The sequence below is a fragment of the Tiliqua scincoides genome, chromosome 2, assembly GCF_035046505.1.
Source record: "Tiliqua scincoides isolate rTilSci1 chromosome 2, rTilSci1.hap2, whole genome shotgun sequence".
NCBI classification, from domain to species: Eukaryota; Metazoa; Chordata; class Lepidosauria; order Squamata; family Scincidae; genus Tiliqua; species Tiliqua scincoides.
In genome coordinates, this window is record NC_089822.1 from 56,226,143 (window position 1) to 56,249,378 (window position 23,236).

Consider the following 23,236-nt stretch of genomic DNA (forward strand, 5'->3'; position numbering starts at 1 on the left):
GCGGCAAGTTGCTCAGTGAATATTCCCGGTGGCTCGCGGAAGGGCGGCAGCAGCGTGGGAGCGCCCCGCCCACCTCCCTCCGTGGTTGTTGGCTGCCTGCTGGAGGGGCGGGCGGGAAGATGGCGTTGGAGGCGCGGAGGATGGAGCAGGACGTGGAGGACGGAGAGCTCTCCGACTCGGACTGCGAAATGCCGGTCTCGGCCGCCGCCAGGAGCCCTCAGCAGGTGAGGCCACCGCCTGCCTCTGCTGGGCTCGTCGCCCCAGCGCTGGGGACCCCGAGAGGCAGCGCCGCCCTGGAGAGGGCTACGGGCTCCCCCCTTGTGAGGGCCCGCAGCTCCTGGGCATCGTGGTGGCTGGGGGGAGGCCCCACTGGAGGGAGTGAGGCGGTGGCGTAGCTGGAGGGGGGTGGAGCACTCAGCCTGGTAGGGGGGTGGGCGAGCGGCCCCTCCCTTCGGAGCCATTCCCGGCGGGGGGAGCAAAACGGAGCCGCTCGCTCACCCCCCCCCCCGCCAGGCTGAGTGCTCCGCCCTCCCTCCTGCTACGCCACCAGCTCAGTAAGGCTCCCTTCCTAGGGACAGGGAGGGCTCCAGAGGCCCCTGAGGCAGCCACACTCCTCCTCCTCTTCTCATCACTGCAGCCCCCCCCCAAGAAGCAGAAGCTGCACCTGATGGAGGGCTGCCTGCTCTGCAGGTCTGAAAGCCACAGGGGCCCCTCTAGGTTGACTGGCCTTGGCTGGGAGGCTTTGGGCAGCAGCAGCCTCTCTCATCCAGGGCACTGCCTGTTGGCACTCCAGTTCCTTCTGCATTTATTATTATTATTCATGTCACAGCGGCCTGTTCTTTAGCTAGACTTGGTGTTAAATCCAGCACTCACCCAGGGGCCTTTGACAGTGTTTCTCAAACTGTGGCTCAGGACCCACTAGGTTGGTCGTGAACCAATTTCAGGTGGGTCCCTGTTCATTTCAGTATTCAATTTCCAATATATTGATGCCACCATGGTACATGACTGCATTTGTGGACATGTTACAGATCTGTACTTTGAACAGGCTACTATATATATACTTTTAACAATGAGAGTCAATGGGGCTCACTCCTGGGTAAATGTGGGTAGGACTGCAGCCTAGGATTGTTAAAAATGTTCTGCTTGATAATGTCACTCCCGGTCATGCCATCACTTCCAGTGGGTCCTGACAGATTCTCATTCTAAAAAGTGGGTCCTGGTGCAAAAATTTTGAGAACCACTGGTCTTTACAGTGCTTTCTGGGATGACAGTGGAGGAGCAAGAAACCTAGAAGTGGGTCTTTAAAGTTATTTTTCCATTGATTTGGTATCCACTGATTTTTTTTTTTAATCCACTGATGGTTCCAAAAGGGAACCCCCATGGATAAAGAGGCGCATATATTGGTTTGGGCAATGTAATAGTAGTGCTTGCCTTGGTGCCAGGTTCAACACTTTGCTAATACTCCTTTTTTTAAAAAGTCTTTGGGAGGAAGATCTCTTTCTCTGGGTGAAATCCTAACACCTTATGTCAGTGCTTTCCAGCTCTGACATAAGGGCAAAGCAGCTCTGAGGTAAGGGAACAAACATTCCCTTACTTTGAGGAGGCCTCCATGAGTGACGCCCAACTGCAGGTTGCAGCACATGTCCCATTGGCACTGCTATGCCAGTGCTGGAAAGCACTGACATAAGGGGTTAGGATTGCGCCCTCTGAGTGAGACTGATTTGGCCAAAACAGCTTCATGTGCCCCATGGTATGTGTTGAATAATTTTTTTTTCCTTGGCAGCATGAGGGAGAATCTAGTTCATGCAGAGTGTTATGACTCGGGATGCAATCCTATACACATGTACCTATGAATAAGCTCTGTTAAACGGTTTGTGCATTACTTCTGGGTGCCATTAGTTACTGAACCTCAGAGAAGTGTTTAAAGCAGTGATTTTCAACCAGTGTGCCATGGCATATTGGTGTGCCGCAAATGGTCCACAGGTGTGCTGCAGGAGTTTGGGGAGGGTCATTTATTAGTAGGGCCATTGGGGGATGTGAACTTCCCACCAGCAATGTGATGTGTCAAATTGTCAAATTGTCAAAAAAAACTGTTGGTGTATCCTGAAAATAGCAGTTTACAGTGTGCTATGAGATGAAAAAGGTTGAAAATTGCTGTTCTAACATATGCATTTAGATTGGCCAACTTAGGTCTGGGTATTTAGGCCTGTGCTTTTCTCCTCCCTTCCCCTCTTCTGTTGTGAAATGGGGGAGAGAATGCATGATGATGTCATGTATTGGACCAGACTTGCTTGCATAAAAATCATTCACAATAGCTTTCTTATTATGCCAAATGTGTCAGCTGGTGTGAATATTTGGAACTGAAATAAATGGCATCTGTATCATTTTCTTTTTGAGCTTGTCAGCTAATTCCTGTAAGAACAAAGGATGCTCATTGGATCAATGGTTACTTTGCTTATAGGAGCTCAAAGAAAGTATCAAAACCACTATGTTACTTCCATTTCTATATGAGGCTGAGTGCTAGTTCAAAGATAGGAAAAGCAGAAACACAATACACACAGTGAAACACAACACTATGCACATGAGCATGTGTCTGACGCACATTATGTCAATTCGTGCAAGTCTAAAGCCTGGAAAAAGAGCTGAAAGCATTGCAGAAATTTGGTGTTTCAATAGGAATGTATGTATTATACTAGGCCTGTGAGAGCAGATGAATACAGGCCTGTTTGATACAAGCCTATACTGTGTTTCTCTCTGTGAATACATGCTGTATTTCTACATTTTTCATACATGCAAAGAATTTGAAGTCTTTGAGTAACTTCATGCACCTAAATTTAGCCATCAGCCTTCTGTGAAACTTCTGGAATCTTCTGTTGAAAGCAGTAATTCTTTCACCTAAAATAAACTAATGCACCAGTCCTGCTGGGACAGAACCAACTCAAGGGGAATTGGACTGCAGGATTGCAAAGAATAGATAAGGCAAAACAAAGACAAATTTGCTAAGCTGAAAGCCATTGTTAATTATGAAGTTCAGTCTGACCTTCTAAATAGCCACATGCGTTGTTGCTCCTGGCAAGTATGAAACACTGTCAACTGACTAGAAAGGTAATTTTTTTTTTGTAATTTGTTGACCATGAGTGGTATGATCTCCCTCATCACCTGGGCAGGAAAGTTTCATTTCCTAACAAAGCACATCCATGATCCAGCTGTGGCTTAAACAGCATGTAAGATCATTTTACTTGCTCTGTTATATGTCCCAAGATTACTGACATTGATTAGTCTTGTTAGTCACTATATCTGTTTATGCTAGGTCATTAGTTCCCAAACTGTGGGTCCTGATTGAATTTTTGGTGGTTTGTGAAACTGACAAGCTGATAGCTGACAAGGAAAATGTACCATATTTTTCGCTCCTTAAGACGCATCTGACCATAAGATGCACCTAGTTTTTAGAGGAGGAAAACAGGAAAAAAAATATTCTGAACAAAATAGTGTAATAAAATATTTAATAAACTATAACAGAACAACATTTGAACCATGTAAAGTGAACAGCAGTCAACAGTGGCATTAAGAACCATTATCACTGTCATTAACAAATGGAGAGACTTAAAGGTTTGAGTACTCTAGTTTTCTGGAAACCCCAAGAACTCATCATCGCTAGAGTCAGAATTTATGAAGCTCACAAAAGCAGGTGCACACAAATAGGGGATCACATTATCTTTCTGCTATAATGATGTTCTGCCAAATTCCAATCCACTGGGCCTCGTGCCTGCTTAAGGCTGATCAGTCCCCCTTGTGCAACTCACCAGTGCAGCAAGCAAAAGTTAGAGTCCAGTTCCAGTCCACAGATGCCAAGTAAATCAGTCCCATCAATCAGAGTTGCCAAATCAGAATCTAGAGCCAATAAGCCAAATTACAGTCCAAGGTCAGGTTCCAGGTAGGTCAGTCAAATCCGTCAGGGCATCCAAGTCCAGTCACAATCCACAGTCAGATTCCAAATTCAATAAACCCAGTCAGTCTCCTCTCCTACCTCCAACCTGCACTCCTTCAAAACCCACAAACCCTTTCTGCCTCAGGTATTCCTTATATCCCTGAGGGCCCTATTGCCTTCCAGTGGCTGCAGCTGTGCAGCACACTCTGCTGGATGCCCAGGCCTTACCCTTAAAGGAGCCACTGCTGACACCACATCTACCTCCTTGCCAGTTCTTCCGTGATTCCAATACAAATGAACAAGTGGAAAGTCCAACCACAACTTGAATTCTCAAGACACAACAAACCTCTGGATTTATGGTGAGAACCGAGCCTTACCTGGGGCTTGTGCAATAAGCAAACACTGGCATTCTGACCAAGGAGACAGTTTTTTCTTTGTGATGGCAGGTTGGGGTGGGGAGGGGGGCTTACATTCAGATGCTGGATGAGGTGAGTGAAAGCGCCCCTCCCCTGCTGTGTGAGTGGGGGGGGGGGCAGAGCATCTGTGTGTGTAAGAGAAGGGGGCAGCCTGTGTGTGTGAGAGAGGGGGGAAAGTGTTTGTGTTGCAGAGAAGTTGTGATGCTCCAGGCTTGGGGTGGGGGGAGCAAGAGTCTGTGATGCTCCAGGCTTGGGGGGGGGAAGAGTCTGTGATGCTCCAGGCTTGGGGGGGGAGCAAGAGTCTGTGATGCTTGGCTTGGGGGGGGGGCTTGCTCCAGGCTTGGGGGGGGAGAGAGAGAGGCTGTGATGCTCCAGGCTTGGGGGGGGAGAGAGAGAGGCTGTGATGCTCCAGGCTTGGGGGGGCGGAAGAGAGAAGCTGTGATGCTCCAGGCTTGGGGGGAGAGAGGCTGTGATGCTCCAGGCTTGGGGGGGGAGAGAGAGAGGCTGTGATGCTCCAGGCTTTGGGGGAGGAGAGAAGCTGTGATGCTCCAGGCTTGGGGGGGCGGAAGAGAGAAGCTGTGATGCTCCAGGCTTGGGGGGAGAGAGGCTGTGATGCTCCAGGCTTGGGGTGGGGGGAAAGAGAGGCTGTGATGCTCCAGGCTTGGGGGGGGAGAGAGAGGGGCTTTCCTGGGAGTAAGCCCCCCTGACTCTAATGGGACTTACTTCAGAGTAGGCATGCACAGGATTGGGCAGTGAGACTGCCACCCCACCCACGCTTTCCTGGGAGTGAGCCCCACTGACTCTGAGACTTACTTCTGAGTAGACACACGGGCTTGGGCGTGCGGTGGCACCGCCGAGGCTCAGGCTCTGGTGGGCTGCGGCGCCTTGGAGCTGCTGCTCATCACCCTCGCGCTCTGTCCAGTGCTGCCACAGTCCGCACGGGCGCTGAGGGAAGGCAGGAGCCCCCCCCCCGCCAACTCAGCCTCTGACTGTCCGGGGAAGCTGTTCAGAGCAGAGCAGAGCAAGCGGGCAGGGGGCGGGGCTGGGGGCGGAGAAGGGGCGGCTGGGCCGTTTCCAACCTTCAGTTGGTTTTTTGGGGGTTTTTTTTTTGCAGTATTCGCTCCATAAGACGCACACACTTCCCCCCCACTCTTTTGGGGGGGAAAAGTGCGTCTTATGGAGTGAAGAATACGATATTTTCCTTGTCAGCACTATTTTCCTTGTCAGCACTATGGAAACAGAAAGGAGCAGTAGGTGTGTTTACTTATGAGTAGATGACTGTGCCATGGTTCACTTCAAAAGGCAGGATGAAGGGAATGCAATGCCACCAGAATGGTCCTGATTCAATGAATGCAGACCCCAACAAATTCTTGAGAATGAAGTCCTCTCCCTTTAAGCTGATAAGGAAAATGTATTGAGCCCTATAGAAAACCACACGTGTGCATTTAGTCATGAGTAGGCAGACATGCTTCGGCTCTTATCAAAGGCCAGGCAAAGGAGAATGCAAGGCTACTAGAGTGGTCCAGATCTGATGAATGTGGAACTCAACAAACACTCCAGGAGCCCCTCCATTAAAAAAAAAAATAAGCAGCTTCAGCGGCTGTTGAAGTAAAACTTTTTTTTTAGTCTCGTAAAGCTAGGTGAGTCCCAAGAGAATGAAACTTCTAAAAAGTGGGTTCTAGTGCTAAACAGCTTGGGAACCGCTGTGCTAGGTTATTATACAAGTAGCAAAAGGAGGGAGAAGTTTTGTGATGGTTTGGGATGGTGACTTTTGTCAGTTTTCAACATCTGCATAGAAAATGTACATGGTGCTGAGATCCACAGCAAGCACAAGAATTTTGACTCTGCTTAAATGTGTTTTGTAACATCTTGTTACTATCAGATATCCCTTACTCAAAGCAGTTAAATATTTCATAATGTACCCAATAGGGTGAGAGCAGTTGTCTGCTAATCTATAGGCAAAGAAACAGCCTATCTAGAATGTATACGTAAATTTTACAGTGCTACATGTGAAAATACTGTGCGTTAATGTCTTTAAGGGTCCAGATTTTTTCCCCACCCTTTATTAGTGAAAAGAAAAAGTACAATCAACTTAAAAAGAGAGAAGAAAAAAAAATTATATATGCATAACAGCAATACTATTTGAGTCTGTGTGTATGTGTACATACATATATGTATATGTATAATATATGTGTATGTATATACACACATGTATCTTACCTTTCCCATGCTGAAGCAAATGAGCAGCAAAAAGTTATCGAAAATGTTTGTAGCAGTCTGCACTATAACGTTAATCCAAAGACAGTAAACACACTATGCACATATATCTAAAAATGTCTTCCAAAGATCCACAAATATATCCATTTGCATTTGTTGTCTATAATCCTTTTTTCAGTTGTTTTTAACATTGAAAGGTCCTCAATCCTCAAGTATGAGAGTACTTATCATCTCAGTGTTTAATATAAATCCTTTCATAATGGTGAGGGCACTGAGAACCTGTTTTCATTGTTCCTCTGTTAACTTCCATGCTACAGGTTGCTAATTCAGGAGAATAAAATATCCACAATTAATTTTATTACTTGCACACAAACTGACATGTTTGTCCTGTATAGATGACAGAAGGGCATTGTTACAAGGTAATGGTAGGTAATAGTGTATGCAGTATATCATGTTGAAGGAAGAACAGTCAATTGATCCTCCAATGATATGGGTGCTGGTGTTGTATCCCATGATGCAGTTGTCTATATCGGATATGAAAGTTAGTTCCAGTTGATTTAAAAACTTAAGTTGTAGTAAATCTTTTAGTCCTTGAGGTGCCATAAGATTTGTTTCGTATGTGTGCTTGCTGTAAGAGACTAACATCTCTGGAACATCTACCTGTTTTCCTCCATAATTACCATCCCTTACTTTTGGAAAAACTCTGACACATGTTACAACCTGATCCTACAGATAATATACTTAGAAGTAAGTATTCTTATAGATATACAGAGAAAGCTAAACAGAATTTTTCTCTCATCTCTAAGCAGGTAGAATGAATGAATGAATGTATGAACCTTTATTAGGCATAGATGGCAGGTATAATTTTGCAGTGAATGTGGGCTGCAAAATTTTATATAATGCACATAGGTTTTATAAAGTCTGTATTTCATTGCCAACCAATATGATTTAATAGTTATAGAAATTTTTTGGTATTCATGCTTTTTCAGGAAATAATTTCAAAATGGAAAACTTGTTTTAAATTGATCTCTTTTTTTAGAGGTTTCAGAGTCCAGTCCAACTTTCCAGTCCCGGTACAGCCTCAATGCAGCCCCAAAGAAAGGGAACAAACATTCCCCTACATGGGGGAGGCTTCAGTGGCTGCCCCACCACAGGATGCAGCACATGTGCCATTGGCACAGCTGCACCAGTACTGGAAAGTTGGATAGGATTTGGCTCTTAATCACATTTATTTAAATATCCCTAAGGATACTTGGAAGCTTCCAAAATTTATTTTTAATCATGTTCTTCCCCCCTCCTAAATTCAAAATGGCATTGTTTTGTGAGATACATATGAGTGCAATTTGCCACTAATTGAGCTTCACCACTAAAGATTTGATTTCCATTTCCAAGACTAACACTTAGTTGTGACAGCAAATGCCATAAATCAGCAGCTTCCAAAATATTTATGTTTTGGAAGCATACATTTTGTCCATTTTAAGAGCCACCGCAGTACCTTGACATACATCTGCTTGACTTTCATTGCTTTACTCTTTGAACTGTTTTCAATTACTATATAACCCCATTTCAAATTTCATCCATGTGCTTTCCACTTTTGTCCAATTTCATTCATCCTTTTACAACACTTTTGTAAAATTTGTGTCCATTTGTTGACACTTATCTATGTTTTTCTTTGTATTTAGATTTTGCAACCATTTGTGCGTGTTATATAGTTATTTACAATTTTTTTGCCAGCCAAAATAAATCTGCAAGCTAAATAAGGCTATGCTTTGACGTTCATCAATTTTTTACTTTCCTAACCAGATGAAAGTGCAAGGAATTGCTGTAATACCTGGAATTAAACCATTTTTGTCCAACGTTGCATATACGTAACAGGGATCAAATGTGTTCACCTGTGGGCAGAAATTAACTGAGAATTTGACTCAAGGAAGGGCATCCAGAGGTGTTTCCTGCTAGCAGGAATGTTCTTGTGCGAACACAAGGATGTAGGGCAAGGTTGTTATGCAAAGAAAGTTACCTCTATTTCAGAGCACTTCTTACAGGGTCTCCAAACTACAGCGCAAAGGGCCATGGGGGGGAGCACAAAAATGTGTTAAATATGCAGTGTGCCCCTCAAACTGAAAAGTTTGGAGACCCCAGCACTAGCAGAAGACATTTTGCAACATGTTGCACTGCTCTTTGAACAAGCTCATGTATGTCTCTGAAAAGTTCTTACACAAGCAGTTGCGCAGTATGCAGAAAACTGTCACTGCTAAAACCCTTCCATGAGAGTTGCTGTAGATGCCACCCAATGCTTTAATTTGTTGGTCTGATAGAAGAAAGTGGAAATGTTTTACCAACTATGTTAGGAGTTTCCAGGCTAGAAGATGTGTTGACGTATAGTACTAGCTTGATTGTTCAAATCAGATTATCACAGAAGTTTTTGGAATTTTCTGTTCCACATTACAGGGATGTTGCAGATCTAGTATCAGTGGTTTTCGTTTCTCTGCATGATAATACAGGGGTTTTTTTTAATTATCTTTTTTTAAATTCTAGAAACAACATGATGGCAGCAGTGCACCCAGATCTTTTCCAAGCAACATTTCACCCTGTGCACCTAGTGTCCCTTATCGGACAAACACAAGTGTGGACTCAAGTGATGAGAGTTTCTCTGATTCGGATGAAGACAGCTGTCTATGGAAGCGAAAGCGGCAGAAATGTTCTAACCTTCCTCCTCCTAAACCAGAACCTTTTCAGTTGGGCCACAACCCCCCAAAACAAATGACTTTAGGAGGTAAAAAGATCAACAACATCTGGGGTGCAGTACTTCAGGAACAGAATCAAGATGCAGTGGCTTCGGAACTTGGGATTCTAGGGATGGATGGTAGCATTGACAGAAGCAGAGCTTCAGAGGCATATAATTATTTGTTGGCAAAAAAGCTGATGAAAGAATCTGGCGCAGATGTGGTTGAATCATTAGACAAGGAGTTGGATGAATATATGCAGGATGACAAAAAGACAGTACCGGAGGAGGAGGAAAATGGACAAGGTCTCTTGAAACGGAAACGGCCTGCTAAGGACAGATTGGGTGAAAGGCAAGAAATGAATTATAAAGGGCGGTATGAAATTACTGAAGACGATCCTGAAGAAAAAGTGGCAGATGAAATTGCCTACCGGTAAGATTTTGATCTTTCCTGTAATACACTTCCATCTGTTGGCTAGATTTTGGGAAGGTGCCATCTTACAAAATAACAAAGTTAGGTAGGTGTGTTTTCAAATTAACTAACCATGGCACTTGAGAAAAACTATTATTTATTATAATCAGAACCTTTTCTACATCTCCCTTTATACCTATTTTACTGGGTTTCTTGGTCAAATAGTACAGCCTAGTAACAACAGGGATATTTTTTTATAATGCAAAAATGTTTTATCATTCCAGCTGGTTATGTTTTTCTTTGAATTTTGTTTTCCTTTTAGTCTTTGTGAACCAAAAAAGGATCTGATTGTACGAGTAGTGAAAATCATTGGGAAGAAAAAATCTATTGAACTGCTGATGGAAACAGCAGAAGTGGAACAAAATGGAGGCCTTTTTATAGTGGTAAGGAATAATTGATGGTGTAGCTTGTTAGAATTAGTTTAATCCCTACTTGCACTGATAGTATTGATTTTTTTTTTTAAGCTGGACTCTATTGCTATTCTCTATTACTATTCTCAATAGCAAATATCTGAACACAAAATGTACTCTCTGGAGATCATGGCAGAATTTTAAGTTCCAAGTTGGCATGTACACATTTTGCTTGTGACCATGGCCCAAATGGTATAAATTCTATGCATTTCTCAGAATTAATGTTAAATCTTTCCTGACTTTTGGCATATATGAGCTAAAACAGGAATTGTCTATAGCTATAATAGGAATCTATGCTTAACTGCGATCTGAAACTAAAGAATACTTATTTATATTGTATAGAATACTGTTGTAGTAAATGGTAACTTGATTTTATGCAAAATAGATGCCACCATGAGCTGCCTCCAGAAATGGAAGTTGCGTTCTCTTCATCAGGGATCTCCAAACTACAGCCCCAGGACCAAATCTGGTCTGCCTCAAGATTTTATCTGGCCTGCAGCAAATTTTTTTCACTCAGAGCATTTGCTAATGTTTGACATTTTTACTCATTATAAATGATTTCTCCGTTTAAGCACAGCATTATTTTTTCATAATTGTCACATTTTCCTTTTGTTCTGAATCTTATCATGCTGATTACAAAAAGGATCCAAGTAAAATGTATTCATTCATTTAAATGTCATTCATTCATATATGAACTGGTTTTTTTGACCCGTGAAAATGTGTAAAATATACAATGTGGCCCTCATACTGAAAGGTTAGGAGACCTCTGCTCTTCATGGAAAACCTCTTTGTATGAGCAAAACTCCTTTCTCTTTTTGGAGGAAGCTTCCATTTGCAGAGGGAGCCCCTGATGATTCCAGCCTATCTTTAAAATAAGAAAAAAAAATGTGACCATGGGTCTTATTTCTGTTAAATTTGGAAAAGTCAGATTAATCCTTGAATCCTTAAATATCAAATTAGGTCGTTGATAACATCTACCGTGGGGGATATCTTGCCTTCTCTCCTCCTCTGTGCACCAGCTGGCCCTACTCCTGGGCCTCTTTTTCCTTGCTTACTTCCTACTTCTTACTTTGCCTGTCCAGCAACCCTCTCCGCCTCTGTCTTCCTTTTTGTCTCCTCCTCACCCTTGCTCACTCTGTCCTTCTGTTTCCTGCTTGGTCTCCTCTTCCCATGCTCCTCCTGCCATGTCCTCCCTTGTGTTTGGATTGACTCTTGCACTGCTACTCTTCTTCCATGTCTTTCCAATCACTCACAGCCTTCCTGCAACCCTTTTGTTGTCAGGTACTAACCCTACTCCTCTTTCAACAAGAGGACCTGTAGTTGGTGCCTTGCCGTCTGCTCTTCCCTCACCTGCCTCTGAGGAGCCTGCATGTCATAGTGACTACACCACAGTGTATCACTGGTTTACTTTTAGGTTGATCTTAGAGTTTATGGCAACAGTTTATGTCTTTTTTAAAAACTATAGCTTGAAAATTTGTTTTCATTATGCAGAATGGTACTAGAAGAAGAACGCCAGGAGGAGTTTACTTAAATCTGCTAAAGAACACACCTAGCATAACTGGAGAACAAATCAAGGTACGTGTCATATATGCAACAGTAACCTTGTTTTGTAAGCCGCCTTGAGTCCCTTCGGAGAGAAAGGCTGGGTAAAAATACAGTATAATAATAATAACAGTATATTTTTTTATAACTTGAAAAGGCATATGACAGTATAATTTCCAGAATGCCTCCTGTCCTTCTGCTGCCTTGCAACGTCTTATGCATCTCTTGAAGTGAGCTGTTTTCCGTGAAAATTCAGGGTCCCGTAAGCTGGTTGGTCTTTGGAAGATCTCATTTTTATCTTCTTACAGTTGCAATCTAACATGACAGCTCTCTAGAAATTTCAAGATCAACAGTTTCACATGTGAATGTACAGTTTCACATTGTTTATGGAGGCATTTGATTTAGCCTTACGTGATTAGTTAATTCGTTTTAATTATGTGCAGAATTGGCAATAGTAAAGTAGCACAAACAAATGTTTACACTAGGATTTCCTAGTCGTAAAATGCTTTGCAGCCCAAATTTCTACAGACTGCATTCTTATTGACATTAAAACAATGCCCAAGTTGTCAAACAGCAGTGTGCTCTTCTAGGTACTCGTCTAGGCACGTAGGCAAAGCTCTTACCATAGTAGGGCACCCAAATGATATGGTTCCCCACCCTTTCTTCATTCGCTTGGGTTTTCGCAACTAGACTTGAAGACAGATGGCACTGTAATGGGTAGCTGCCCTTAGTATTCTGTATGCTGTATTCTAATGATGTGCAGTATTGATAGCTTCTGTTATTATGCAAAGACTTCACAATGCAGTTCTGCCTTCTAGAAGTCAGTACTATGGAATCTTCAGATGAGGCTTTCACTTTCTTTTTAGACATAGAAGGAAGAAAGAGAGCCTCAGATGAAGTTATCTCCTTTCCTGCCCTGAATGTGCCAACTCTGAGGCCTGAAAGGAAAGAGCCTGTTCTTCATAGGAGGCCATCTCTTCCAGCATTAGAGCTTCTAAAGCTAGATAATTGAGAACCCCAAGTGGTTGTTTCCTTTTTCAGCCTTTTAGATTTTATTAATTTAGGATATTTATATATTCACCTTTCCTATGCTCAAGGCAGTGTGCTATTAAAAATATCCCTAATAAAAACCTAAGACTACGAAACAATTAAACAATGCAGGTTTAATGATATGGATAAAAATATAAAAACAGCAACAGTACAAAACAGCAACAAAAGATGAAGGGTCCCTAGGAGGTTCCTGCTCCTTCCTCAAGACCAAGTGAAATAAGTTTTTTGACCACTCTGGAAACTGTATAAAGATGGGGCTGTTCCAAAATCTTCTAATAACTGGTTCCAGAGATGTGGTGCCACAACAGAAAAAGCCCTGCACCTTAGTACCAAACAGAATATGGAAGCTCTTGGCTTCAGATGGTGTTAATGCTTAAAGGATCCTTCAAAAGGTGGGGTAGAGGGAGGATGAGTTCTTTCTTCATTCCTTCTAGAGCAATTGATATTATAGTGAGAAACCATGCAACCCTTCTTACCACACCTCTGCCATAGTATGGAGGCTCTATTTGGGGTTTGTATATTATGGCTCCATGTCTTCCTTTTTAGACATTGCAGCAGGGCTTGCACAACATCTGCTGCTTGCACATCCACTTACTGTAATATTCAAAATTTCTCTTGGAGACTGTAGAGCTTATAGATCTAAGTTAATAAAGAAGCAATTGTCTTGAACAGGGCTGTACTGAAGACGTATGGGTCATTTTGCTTTCCAGTCTTATCTGTAGGGCTAAGAAAGAAAAATGAGCTCTCATCTGCAGGCACTATATAGGACAAAATGCCCCGTTCTAATGTTTGTATTCCTAAATGATGCAAGCACACTTGCTTGCTTTTTCTGCTTAAGACAGCAGCAGTGAATCAGTGGAATTAGAATGCTCAAATGTTCTTTCATACCTCAGGATACCTGCCTAATTTCAGGTAGAGTTCACTTTGTAGTGAGAGAGCTCACTTTGTAGAGTCTTTCTCTTTCCTTATTCTCAACAGACAGACCTGTATCTATTTAAAATAAAACATCTCTTTGAATTTAGATAGCAGAAGTGTATATTTTCACATATTCTATAGCAGTTTCTGATTTTAAGATATGGAAGCCTTGAGAAAATTTTGTTCTTTATCAACCTTTTATCTTTAGCTTAAAGCAGTGTTTCTCAAACTGTGGGTCGGGACCCACTAGGTGGGTCACGAGCCAATTTCAGGTGGGTCCCCATTCATTTCAATTTTTTATTTTTAATACATTAGACTTGATGCTACCATGGTATGTGACTGCATTTGGGGAAATGTTACAGGTCTGTACTTCTAACAAGCTACTATGTATATTCTTTTAACAATGATAGTAAATGGGACTTAATCCTGGGTAGAACTGCAGCCTAGGATTGTTAAAAATGTTCCTGCTTGATGATGTCACTTATGGTCATGACATCACTTCCGGTGGGTCCTGACAGATTTACATTCTAAAATGTGGTCCCAGTGCTAAATGTGTAAGAACCACTGGCTTAAAGATTAACAGTCAACTGGTGGTTTCTGAAAAAGTGTCACCTGACTATTAGTACCTCATGGGGTATTTAAAATTCTCTTTGAAGGAAATCTTCGCTATTGAAAGCCAAAAGGAGTATGAGAACAAAAAAGCTGCCAAGAAGAGGAGAGTTCAAGTCCTGGGTAAAAAGATGAAGAAAGCTATTAAAGGGCTCAACCTTCAAGAATATGATGATGCCTCTAGAGAGACTTTTGCTAGTGATACAAATGAGGCACTGGCTTCTTTGGATGACTTGCAGGAAGGACATGGCGAAATGAAATTGGATTCAGAGGATGCTATTGAAATTGATAATACTCATGATTTAGACATCTTTTAATGTTCTGGATACTTGAGAGACTGTACTCTTTGGGAATATATTAAATGGCTGTGTTTTTGATTTTTTTCTTAAATATTACAACTACTTTGTTTTTGTTAGTTGCAGTGGTCTCTATTTTGTCAGTTGGTTGTATACTGAAGAAAGTCTTCTGTATTTATCAGTTTAAGGTTAATGCTTCAGTTTTCAGTTTGCTTCGGATCACATATATAGATCTCCCTCTTATTATACCATATCTGTCTTCCTTCATCACCTAGATAGGCCAGTTTACTCACCTCAGGGTTAGTTTTAGATAGGAGCAGATCATGAGCACTCTCATCCCATAGTTAAAACTGACATACATGACCTTTTCGTTGTTTTTGTGCATCTAACTAAAGGTAATATGCAAGAGAGTGAAGTACCATCCTCTGAATTCTTATTGTGGAAGCATTTTGCATGAATAGGGCCTCCGTTGGTGCGTTTGGAATCACAACTTTGGGCTGTTTAGATTTGGGATTCAACCTGCCTGCAAACTACTAGAAAGGTCTTTGTAGACAGAACACTAGTAGTGGGAAGAATATAGTGTGAAGATACAGCTCTCCTTTATCGGTCTGCCTGTTTTAATTGCCCAAGAGTCTTTTCTCAAAAGAATTTTATGTTCAGAATTGTGTACTATCTCAGTGACCATTAGAGCGTGTAATACTCACATAACTCTTTTTTACATAAGGTTGCAGTAACTAGACAGGCAGATCCCTCATATTACTCACTCAGGGCACAATCCTAACCAACTTTCCAAGCACTGACATAGATATGCCAATGTGGCATGCACTGCATCCTGCAGTGAGGAGGCAGTCAAGGAGGCCTCCTCAAGGTAAGGGCATGTTGGGTGCCTTATCTTGGGGCTGCATTGCGGCTAGGTCAGTACTGGAAAGTTGGTTAGGATTGCGCCCTCAGTCATCATCTGCTCATTCCTGAGTTAAGCTACTGAAATGAATTTTATTCAGTTGAAGCTGAATAACTGAATACAATGTAACTGGGTACAGAAGTGTTACCCAAATAGGCCAGATTCAAATATTTAGTTTTCTCATAACATTTCTATTCCTTTTTTCTTCAATACCACATTCTTGTTTGCTGCTTTGTCTCCAGGGAAAAGTGAGCTGCAGTGTTGAATTGTACACATGGCCTATGGATAGGGGACAGTACAGCTCACCAACCATTTGATAACCTTCCCAGGCTGATTTTTTGGGCTCCTTCTCATGCTTATATTGGTATTAATACTAACTGTATCACAAAGGGACTATTGGGCTTAGGCTATTATTCACAGGACTTCAGAGTAACAAATAACCTGATGCATAAGTCAATCAAGCTGTTCTGCTCCAAACTGCCTATTCTTAGTACACCAGTGTAACTGGCTTATGAGTTACTGCCCAAGTAACAGCTAGTATACAAACTTAGAACTATTGGTAGGTCACTTCAAAGATTCTTGTATATTAGACTACCTATATTTCTCTTCTACCCCTGGAATATCTAAGAGAATCCTATTAAGGTATATTCTGTGTATGCAACCCAGATTTATTTCAGTGTTTTCCTAAGACATTAGATTAAAACATTTGTCAATGTGTAGAAACAATGACTGACTTTTCCAGGCAATAAGCAATTGAATATATTATAGGTAGATGACAATTATCTTAACGGGAGACTGAATTATTTAAATAACTCAAACATATTGTTAAAGTTAATCATTTTGTTATGGTTATCTCAGGAAATTTGTTTTCCATTTAATGACAGAATGGATCTTCAACTCTAGTCCTTAACCATTTTAAGACTATAATCCACAGGGTAGATCCTAGGAAGTAAATCCTATTGAATGCAGTGGGGCTCTGTTCTGAACATACAAATGTAGAAGAAAGCTGTTGAAAATATGTTGTGAGGACACATGCCATTAACTGGTTCACTGGGCCCAATATGTTTAATTTTCCTTGGTAAACAGCAAGTAGATTGGGAACAAGGTGGGAGGGGACTCTCACCCTATCCCCACAGTCCCAATTGTAGTCATCCCCTCACATGCTATTGGCTAAGCAAAAATGAAGCAAGTGTGGTAAATAGCATATTTTTTCTTGCTTAATAGCATGGGCGTGGGGGGTGGAATTGTATGATCAGATCAGGTCTGGAGCAGAGGTTAAAGGGCTAAAGACTACCTTGCTTCAGTACTGATTAGACTGCTGTTTACCAAATTTCACATGTAGTTTGGCTCTGGGATGTCACTATAACATCATGATTATGTTAGCAGCATAATGTTTTCTGACATTTGTGTCCTAGCTCTTGGTATGCCTGATCCAAATTATACCTGTTTTCCTACCCTCAATTGTGTGTCATTTTCAATTACTGTGTTTTGGGGTTTTGTTTCAAATTCTAAAATTTACATTAGTGAATAATGCTGACCATGAGGGCTGCCTATCTACCATTTTCTTTTCTTGTATTCTAGTGATCTTAAACAAAAGGAATTGAGCAGTAAAACAGCTAGCAACACATTTGCCTGAACTATACTAGTAAACATGCAAGTACCCCATTTATAAGATCTATTTAAGGGGAGGACAAAATGGAGTTGCACTCACTGGGTTCAATTTTCATTTGTAAAGCACAAAAAAATAAAGGTTGTTGGTTTTAAAAGCATTGTTTTTTATACTGAATTTCTTTTAACCATTTCCAGGAATTTACCACTCAGATGTCAAAAAGCGAACAAACGAAGAGCGAAGCCAAACAGCACACTGTGACTTTAGTCTGATTTGTCATGCTAATATTATGAAGCCAAATAATAGAAGTGTTTTATGGTTCACTTAGCAGTACAGAGCGAGTGTGCGTTTGTGCAGAAATACCAAAGTCACCCTGTACAGTAAATTGCTATCAGATATGTTCTGTGACAACAGAAGATGGCATGGGGCACGAACGTTTCAGGCCCTCATGTGCCATAAAGCATTTGAACACTTAAATGCCTCTGGCAAAGTGCTACTTTCCGCAGCTCCTGTAGTCTCCCTTTATCACATTTCAGTCCTTTTATAATGACAAGTGTTTTCAGGAGCCTAATGGTAAAAACTACCCCTTTGCAAGTACAAGGGAACCATACTGCCTTCAAAACCTTTAATCTTACTCTAAGCTTGTGCTCTGATCTTTAAAAGAAGGTAGGGGGAGGTAGATGATGGCCAGAGGCCTCTTCCTCTGGGACTGATCAATATTGTCTCCTTGTTTGCTCAAGTTCAGCATGTTCTTTTTCTCTCTTGTGTACTTTTTTCCTTGGGTCCTTGAGGCAAGAAATGTCTGTTTTATACAGTGAGCTTGGGAGGTCTGGTATATGACTGAACTCTTCAGTCATTAACAAGAGAAGAAACAGTAGGTTTAGTTCACAATCCTAAGTGTACTGACCTGCCAGTATAGTTGAGCTTCTGCATACAGGTGTGCCCCCGTATCCACAAGGGTTCTGTTCTGGAACTCCCCACAGTTAAGTAAAACCATGGATACAAGGGAACACCCCCACACTTTCCAGAGGTGAGAGGGATGGGGGGGAGGTCTTCTGAGTCCAGCAGAAGCTGTGTGCATCCACCCGCCGCCTCTGCTGGGCTCAGAATTATACTACAGGCTGAAACACTACTTCCAGGGCTTCTCCAGTTCTCCTAATGCCTTTTAAAGACATAGAAATATCAGTAGCATTTTTTGGTCTGTAATCATTTTGAGCCTGGCAGAAGCTGTGGGCAAACACACACAACCTCTGCTGGGCTCAGAAGATCCTCTGAAGATGAGGGAAGCAGAGCTCCCCTTGCCTCTGGTGAGGGGTGTGCACGGGGGGGGGGAGAGAATACACAGATACGGGGGGGGCCCTATAACTACTTTTAAGATCAAGCTGCAGGTCAGTTTTTTTATAGGAGTTGGGTTTCTATACTATGTCTTCACCAGAAAAAAAGTGCTGGCTTGCTACAGAGGTTAGCTTGAAAAGTGTAGGTCGGATAGCATGTCCACACAGGAGTTTCCTATACTTCTAATGTCTTTTCTGGTAGAACTGGAAGTGCAGTAATTGGTATGGGGCACTAATTTTCGACCAGTGACATTTCACAGTATGGCTATATGGCATTGGCCTGATCCCACTGGGAGTGGAGATGGCTGGAGCAGTGATGCATGGTGTGAGCAAGATGTGGTCATGCAGCTGCCTAAATCTTCCAAAGAAGCAAGATTTGAGGAAAGAGTATTCAGAGCAAAAGAGAGATCAGAAGCAGCAGCAACTGAGGAAATCTCTTCCTTGCTGCAGAGGCAATCATGGGACAAGTTGCTGATTCCTGTGCACCAGGTGCTATCTCTCATCCCAGTGGTAGTACCTGCAAATGGCGGTACAGCATTTGGAAAAGTGGTACTTGCAAAACAAGATTGAAAAGCCCTGGTGATAGGCAGGGAGAATAAGACTGTACTGTAAAAGTTTTTCACATGTCTCTGTTAGGTGGACTTTTCCACTTGCTCTGAGCCCTGCATTGCAGATTTCTTGGGCTGCATCAAATCAGTAAAATGCATTGTGTACAATAAGTATGCTGAAACTACTCATTTTTTACAGACAAAACAGGGAAAAAACTGGTGATTTTGCCCTTAGAAGGGAAAAGTACATGTTGTGTCTTGTTATCTGCTAGGGTTCCGTTCCAGAAGCCCTAGTGCAGCGGTTTTCAAACTCTCGGGGAGTGTCTGAGCTGCTCTAAGTTCTGGCAGGGGGAAGGCAGTGGCACAATCCCCAGCATCGTGCCGCTCGGGGGGGGGGGGCTGCAGGGGCTTGGCTGTACATACCTGATCCTCCTGCAGCCTCCCGGAAGTGCGGGGAGCCCTGCACAATCTTCTGCAGGGCTCCCTGCAGCTTCAGAAGTGAAAGTGGGTTGATCGCGCTCCACTTCGGCTTTAGTGGGGGCAAGGCATGATCGCTCCACTTTCGCTTTCAAAGCTGCGGGGAGCCCTGCAGAAGTTTGTGCAGGGCTCCCTGCACTTCCTTCGGAAGCTGCAGGAGGCTCAGGTACTTGTAGCCAAGCCCCAGCAGCCCCCTTGAGCAGCGCGATTCTGGGGATCGCGCCGCTGCCTCCTCCCTGCCTCCAGGCTGCCCTCACCCTTTAAGGTGAAAGAGGCCAGGGCCCACAGTTGAAAAGCTCTGCCCTACTGGATAAAAACAATCCGTGGATAAAAAAGTAGAAAAATAGATTTAAAGACCCACTTCCAGGTTTCTTGCCCCTCCATTGCTCCTAATAAGGTCGTGTCTCAACATTCACAGGGGTTTGATTCTGGAACTCTCTGCTGATACCATAAAATGTGTTAAATAAAAGCAATTTTTAAAAAAGTAAAAAGTGTGTCCCTTTACAATTGTAGTTTAAAAACAACTTTTCTTACTGGGCAGTCAGCAATTAGAAATGCAAAGTACCCCCCCCCTTTGCCTGGCTCAGCTGAAGAATGGAATGATCACTTGCATGACTGTCTCTCTACAACAGTAAGAGAAGCAGTTGTTTTAATCTGATTTTAAAGAGATGCATTTTTCCCCATCTCCAAGAATCAGCACGTTCCTTCTCATCTGCAGGGGCCATTCATATTGAGTCCAGCCTGTATAAAAAATCTGTATATAACAAGGTTGGACCTTTGTTTGCTTGGATCAAATTTTGCATCTTAGTGCATCATGCCTTTAGCCCAGGGGTTCCCAAAGTCTGTGTTGCAGCACCCTGGAATGTCACGAGGCCATAGGGCAGTGATGGCGAACCTTTTAGAGACTGAGTGTCCAAACTGCAACCCAAAACCCACTTACTGATCACAAAGTGCCAACGCAGCAATTTAACCTGAATACTGAGGTTTTAGTTTAGAAAAAACAACTCGTACATTAACATCTTTTACCTACTATTACTTGTAACCGGTAATGAACTTTTCCTCTAGAAATTTGTCCAATCCCTTCTTAAAGGCATCTAGACAAGTTGTCATCACTGCTTCCTGTGGCAAACAGTTCCACAGACTAATTTCATGCTGGGTAAAGAAATATAGGCAGGGAGGGGGTGGATGCAAGACCTTGCCACTGCTCATTTTCTCAAACAAGAAAATATATATTTTTTTAAAAAGCCCCACCCACAGAACTGGGCTCTAAGGCTGCAATCCCAGCCACTCTTTCCTAGGAGTAAGCCTCATCTACTCTAATGGGGCTTACTTCTGAGTCGACACACACAGGAGCGGGCTCCAAGGCTGCAATGCCAGCCACCCTTTGATGGGAGTAAGCCTCATCCACTGTAATGGGATCTACTTACTTCTGAGTAGACACGCACACTGTAATGGGGCTTCTGAGTAGACATGCACAGGAGCAGGCTCCAAGGCTGCAATGCCAGCCACCCTTTCTTGGAAGTAAGCCTCATCCACTATAATGGGATCTACTTACTTCTGAGTAGACACGCACACTGTAATGGGGCTTACTTCTGAGTAGACACGCAGAGAAGCAGGCTCCGAGGCTGCAATGCCAGCCACACTTTCCTGGGAGTAAGCCTCGTCCACTGTAATGGGGCTTACTTCTGAGTAGACATGCACAGGAGCGGTCTCCAAAGCTGCAATCCTAGCAATGCTTTCCTGGAAGCAAGCCCCATTGACTATAATGGGACTAACTCTTGAATAGACTTGCATAGGATTGGGCTCTTAAACTAGGAGCAACCTTTCCCCTTTGACTAGGGCTGCAATCCTACCCTCACTTTCCTGGGAGTAAGCCCCACTTACTACAATGGACTTCTGAGTAGACATGCATAGGATTGGGCTCTCAGGCTGCAATCCTAGCCACACTTTCCTGGGAGCAAGCCCCATTGACTCTAATGGGACTTCCTTCTGAGTAGACATGCATAGGCTTGGGCTCTCAGGCTGCAATCCCAGCCACGCTTTCCTGGGAGCAAGCCCCATTGACTCTAATGGGACTTACTTCAGGACCAGCACCACATGCAGGACTGGCGCCCCAAAGCCCGCAGCAGCTTTGCTGTGCCTGCCGGACAAGCCCGCCTTACCCCAGACAGGGGAGGCAGGAAGCGCTCCCATTGGGCTGCTGGGCAGAGGGGCGGGTGATGTGAGAAACGTCCCCTCACAGAGCCTCTCAGCCTTCCTCCTCCCCTGGTGGCCTGGCTAGATGGGGCGCCTTGGGAGCACGCCGGGGTCTTTGGCATCAGCCCCCCCCCATCTCCCTCTTCCCTCTGCTGTCTGCTCATTTCCTCCGCTTGGCCTTGCCCCTTCCTCCTCTGCCCCAGCTGAAACAGGAGGAGGCTGGCTTTGTGGCTGTGCCCCAGGGCTGCAAGCCTAGAGGCTCACACCTGGCAGCTGGGTCGTGCCCACAGAGATGGCTCTGCGTGCCCTGTCTGGCACACATGCAGTAGGTTAGCCACCACTGCCATAGGGTCATCACAGGCTATGAACTGCCCAGGAAGAAGACTACAGCATGATGCTAAAGACCACAGAGCAGAGGCAATCAAAACTCTGGGTGGGCTCTTTGCATGACATTTTTGCTGCTAGAAGGGCCCATTCACCTATCCTGAACCTCTTACCACTGTTTTCAGGGTTGCTCCATGGTGTCCAACTTGGAAGTATCTGGCGATGACATCATTGTGTCACATGCCATCGTCACTTCCATGTTCCGAGTGCTGTGTCTGCAGTACGGAGGACTTCGCAATGGAGGTAAGTTTGGGAAGTGCTGCTTTAGCCTCTGTTCCACCTGAAACTTCATTGCCACACCTCTACCGGTGCTTATAATTGCCTTTTATACATTGTACCACAACAGGACCTCATATAATATTGAGGGTGTGTTAATGCTGAAAAATATTGCTCTATTTTGTTCACCCCCAACTTTCTCTTTAACAGTATGAGAGTGAAAAATTTTCATAACAAGGCAAGCTAATAGTCTATTTAGTAGTACCCAAACTGTGCGTCCGGGACTCACCAGTGGGTCATGACTCAATTTTTGTTGGGTTGCAAAACTAACAAGGCAGATTAGGCTATGGGCATCAAGGGTTAAACAAGGTGTTACAGAGGAGGAGCACTGCTGGCTGCTCAATCAATAGCCATATCCCTTGGCATTCTTAAATCGGGCAGCAGCCTCTGTAACCTCTTAGAGAACCACTGTTGCAGCATTTATCTCTGGAGTTCTAGAGAATATGCTTCTGATGCTAAACCAAGACTCTAGAGCAGGGGTCTCCAAACGTTTTGACCAGAGTGCCACATCAAATACCTGGCACGGTGTTGAGGACCGGAAAAAAAAATTTAAATATAAAATTTATATAAATTAGAGATGGAACTTAGATGGGTGAATAAATGAATGGGCTCATTCATTCAAGCTCTCTGGCCCTTAGAACACCCTCCAGACACAACTAGAGCATAGTTCCTGTCACGTTTGGCCAAGTGGGAAAGAGGCTTTCAGGGGACAAGAGGCTGGCCCGGGCCAGATAGAGGCTGGCCGCTGGCCACATCTGGCCCCCGGGCCAGGGTCTGGAGACCCACACTGTAGAGGGAAACTACATCTTAGTCCATCTGAAGTCTTCTATTTGACTTCTTTCACTCCTGCATGACACTGCCTCCTGCCTCCTACATGACTGCTATCTCTAGCTGTAACTTTCAGGATGTCTAATCCTCCTTCATAGCCTTTTGA

The 23,236-nt window shown here is 43.4% G+C and overlaps 1 protein-coding gene across 1 annotated transcript; it reads left to right on the forward strand.

Moving 5' to 3' along the window:
- On the forward strand, positions 1-17,247 carry PHAX (phosphorylated adaptor for RNA export). The gene is made up of 5 exons (XM_066615278.1): positions 1-224; positions 9,097-9,716; positions 10,018-10,138; positions 11,657-11,740; positions 14,329-17,247. The coding sequence occupies exons 1-5, from the start codon at positions 120-122 to the stop codon at positions 14,596-14,598; spliced, it is 1,200 nt and encodes a 399-aa protein (XP_066471375.1). The 5' UTR covers positions 1-119; the 3' UTR covers positions 14,599-17,247.
- The last annotated feature ends 5,989 nt before the right edge of the window (positions 17,248-23,236 follow it).

Coding starts and splice junctions, on each gene's coding strand:
- PHAX (XM_066615278.1), top strand. CDS start 120: ATGGCGTTGGAGGCGCGGAGGATGGAGCAGGACGTGGAGGACGGAGAG. Junction 10,139..11,656: donor ATGGAGGCCTTTTTATAGTG/GTAAGGAATAAT, acceptor TTCATTATGCAG/AATGGTACTAGAAGAAGAAC. Junction 11,741..14,328: donor TAACTGGAGAACAAATCAAG/GTACGTGTCATA, acceptor TTCTCTTTGAAG/GAAATCTTCGCTATTGAAAG.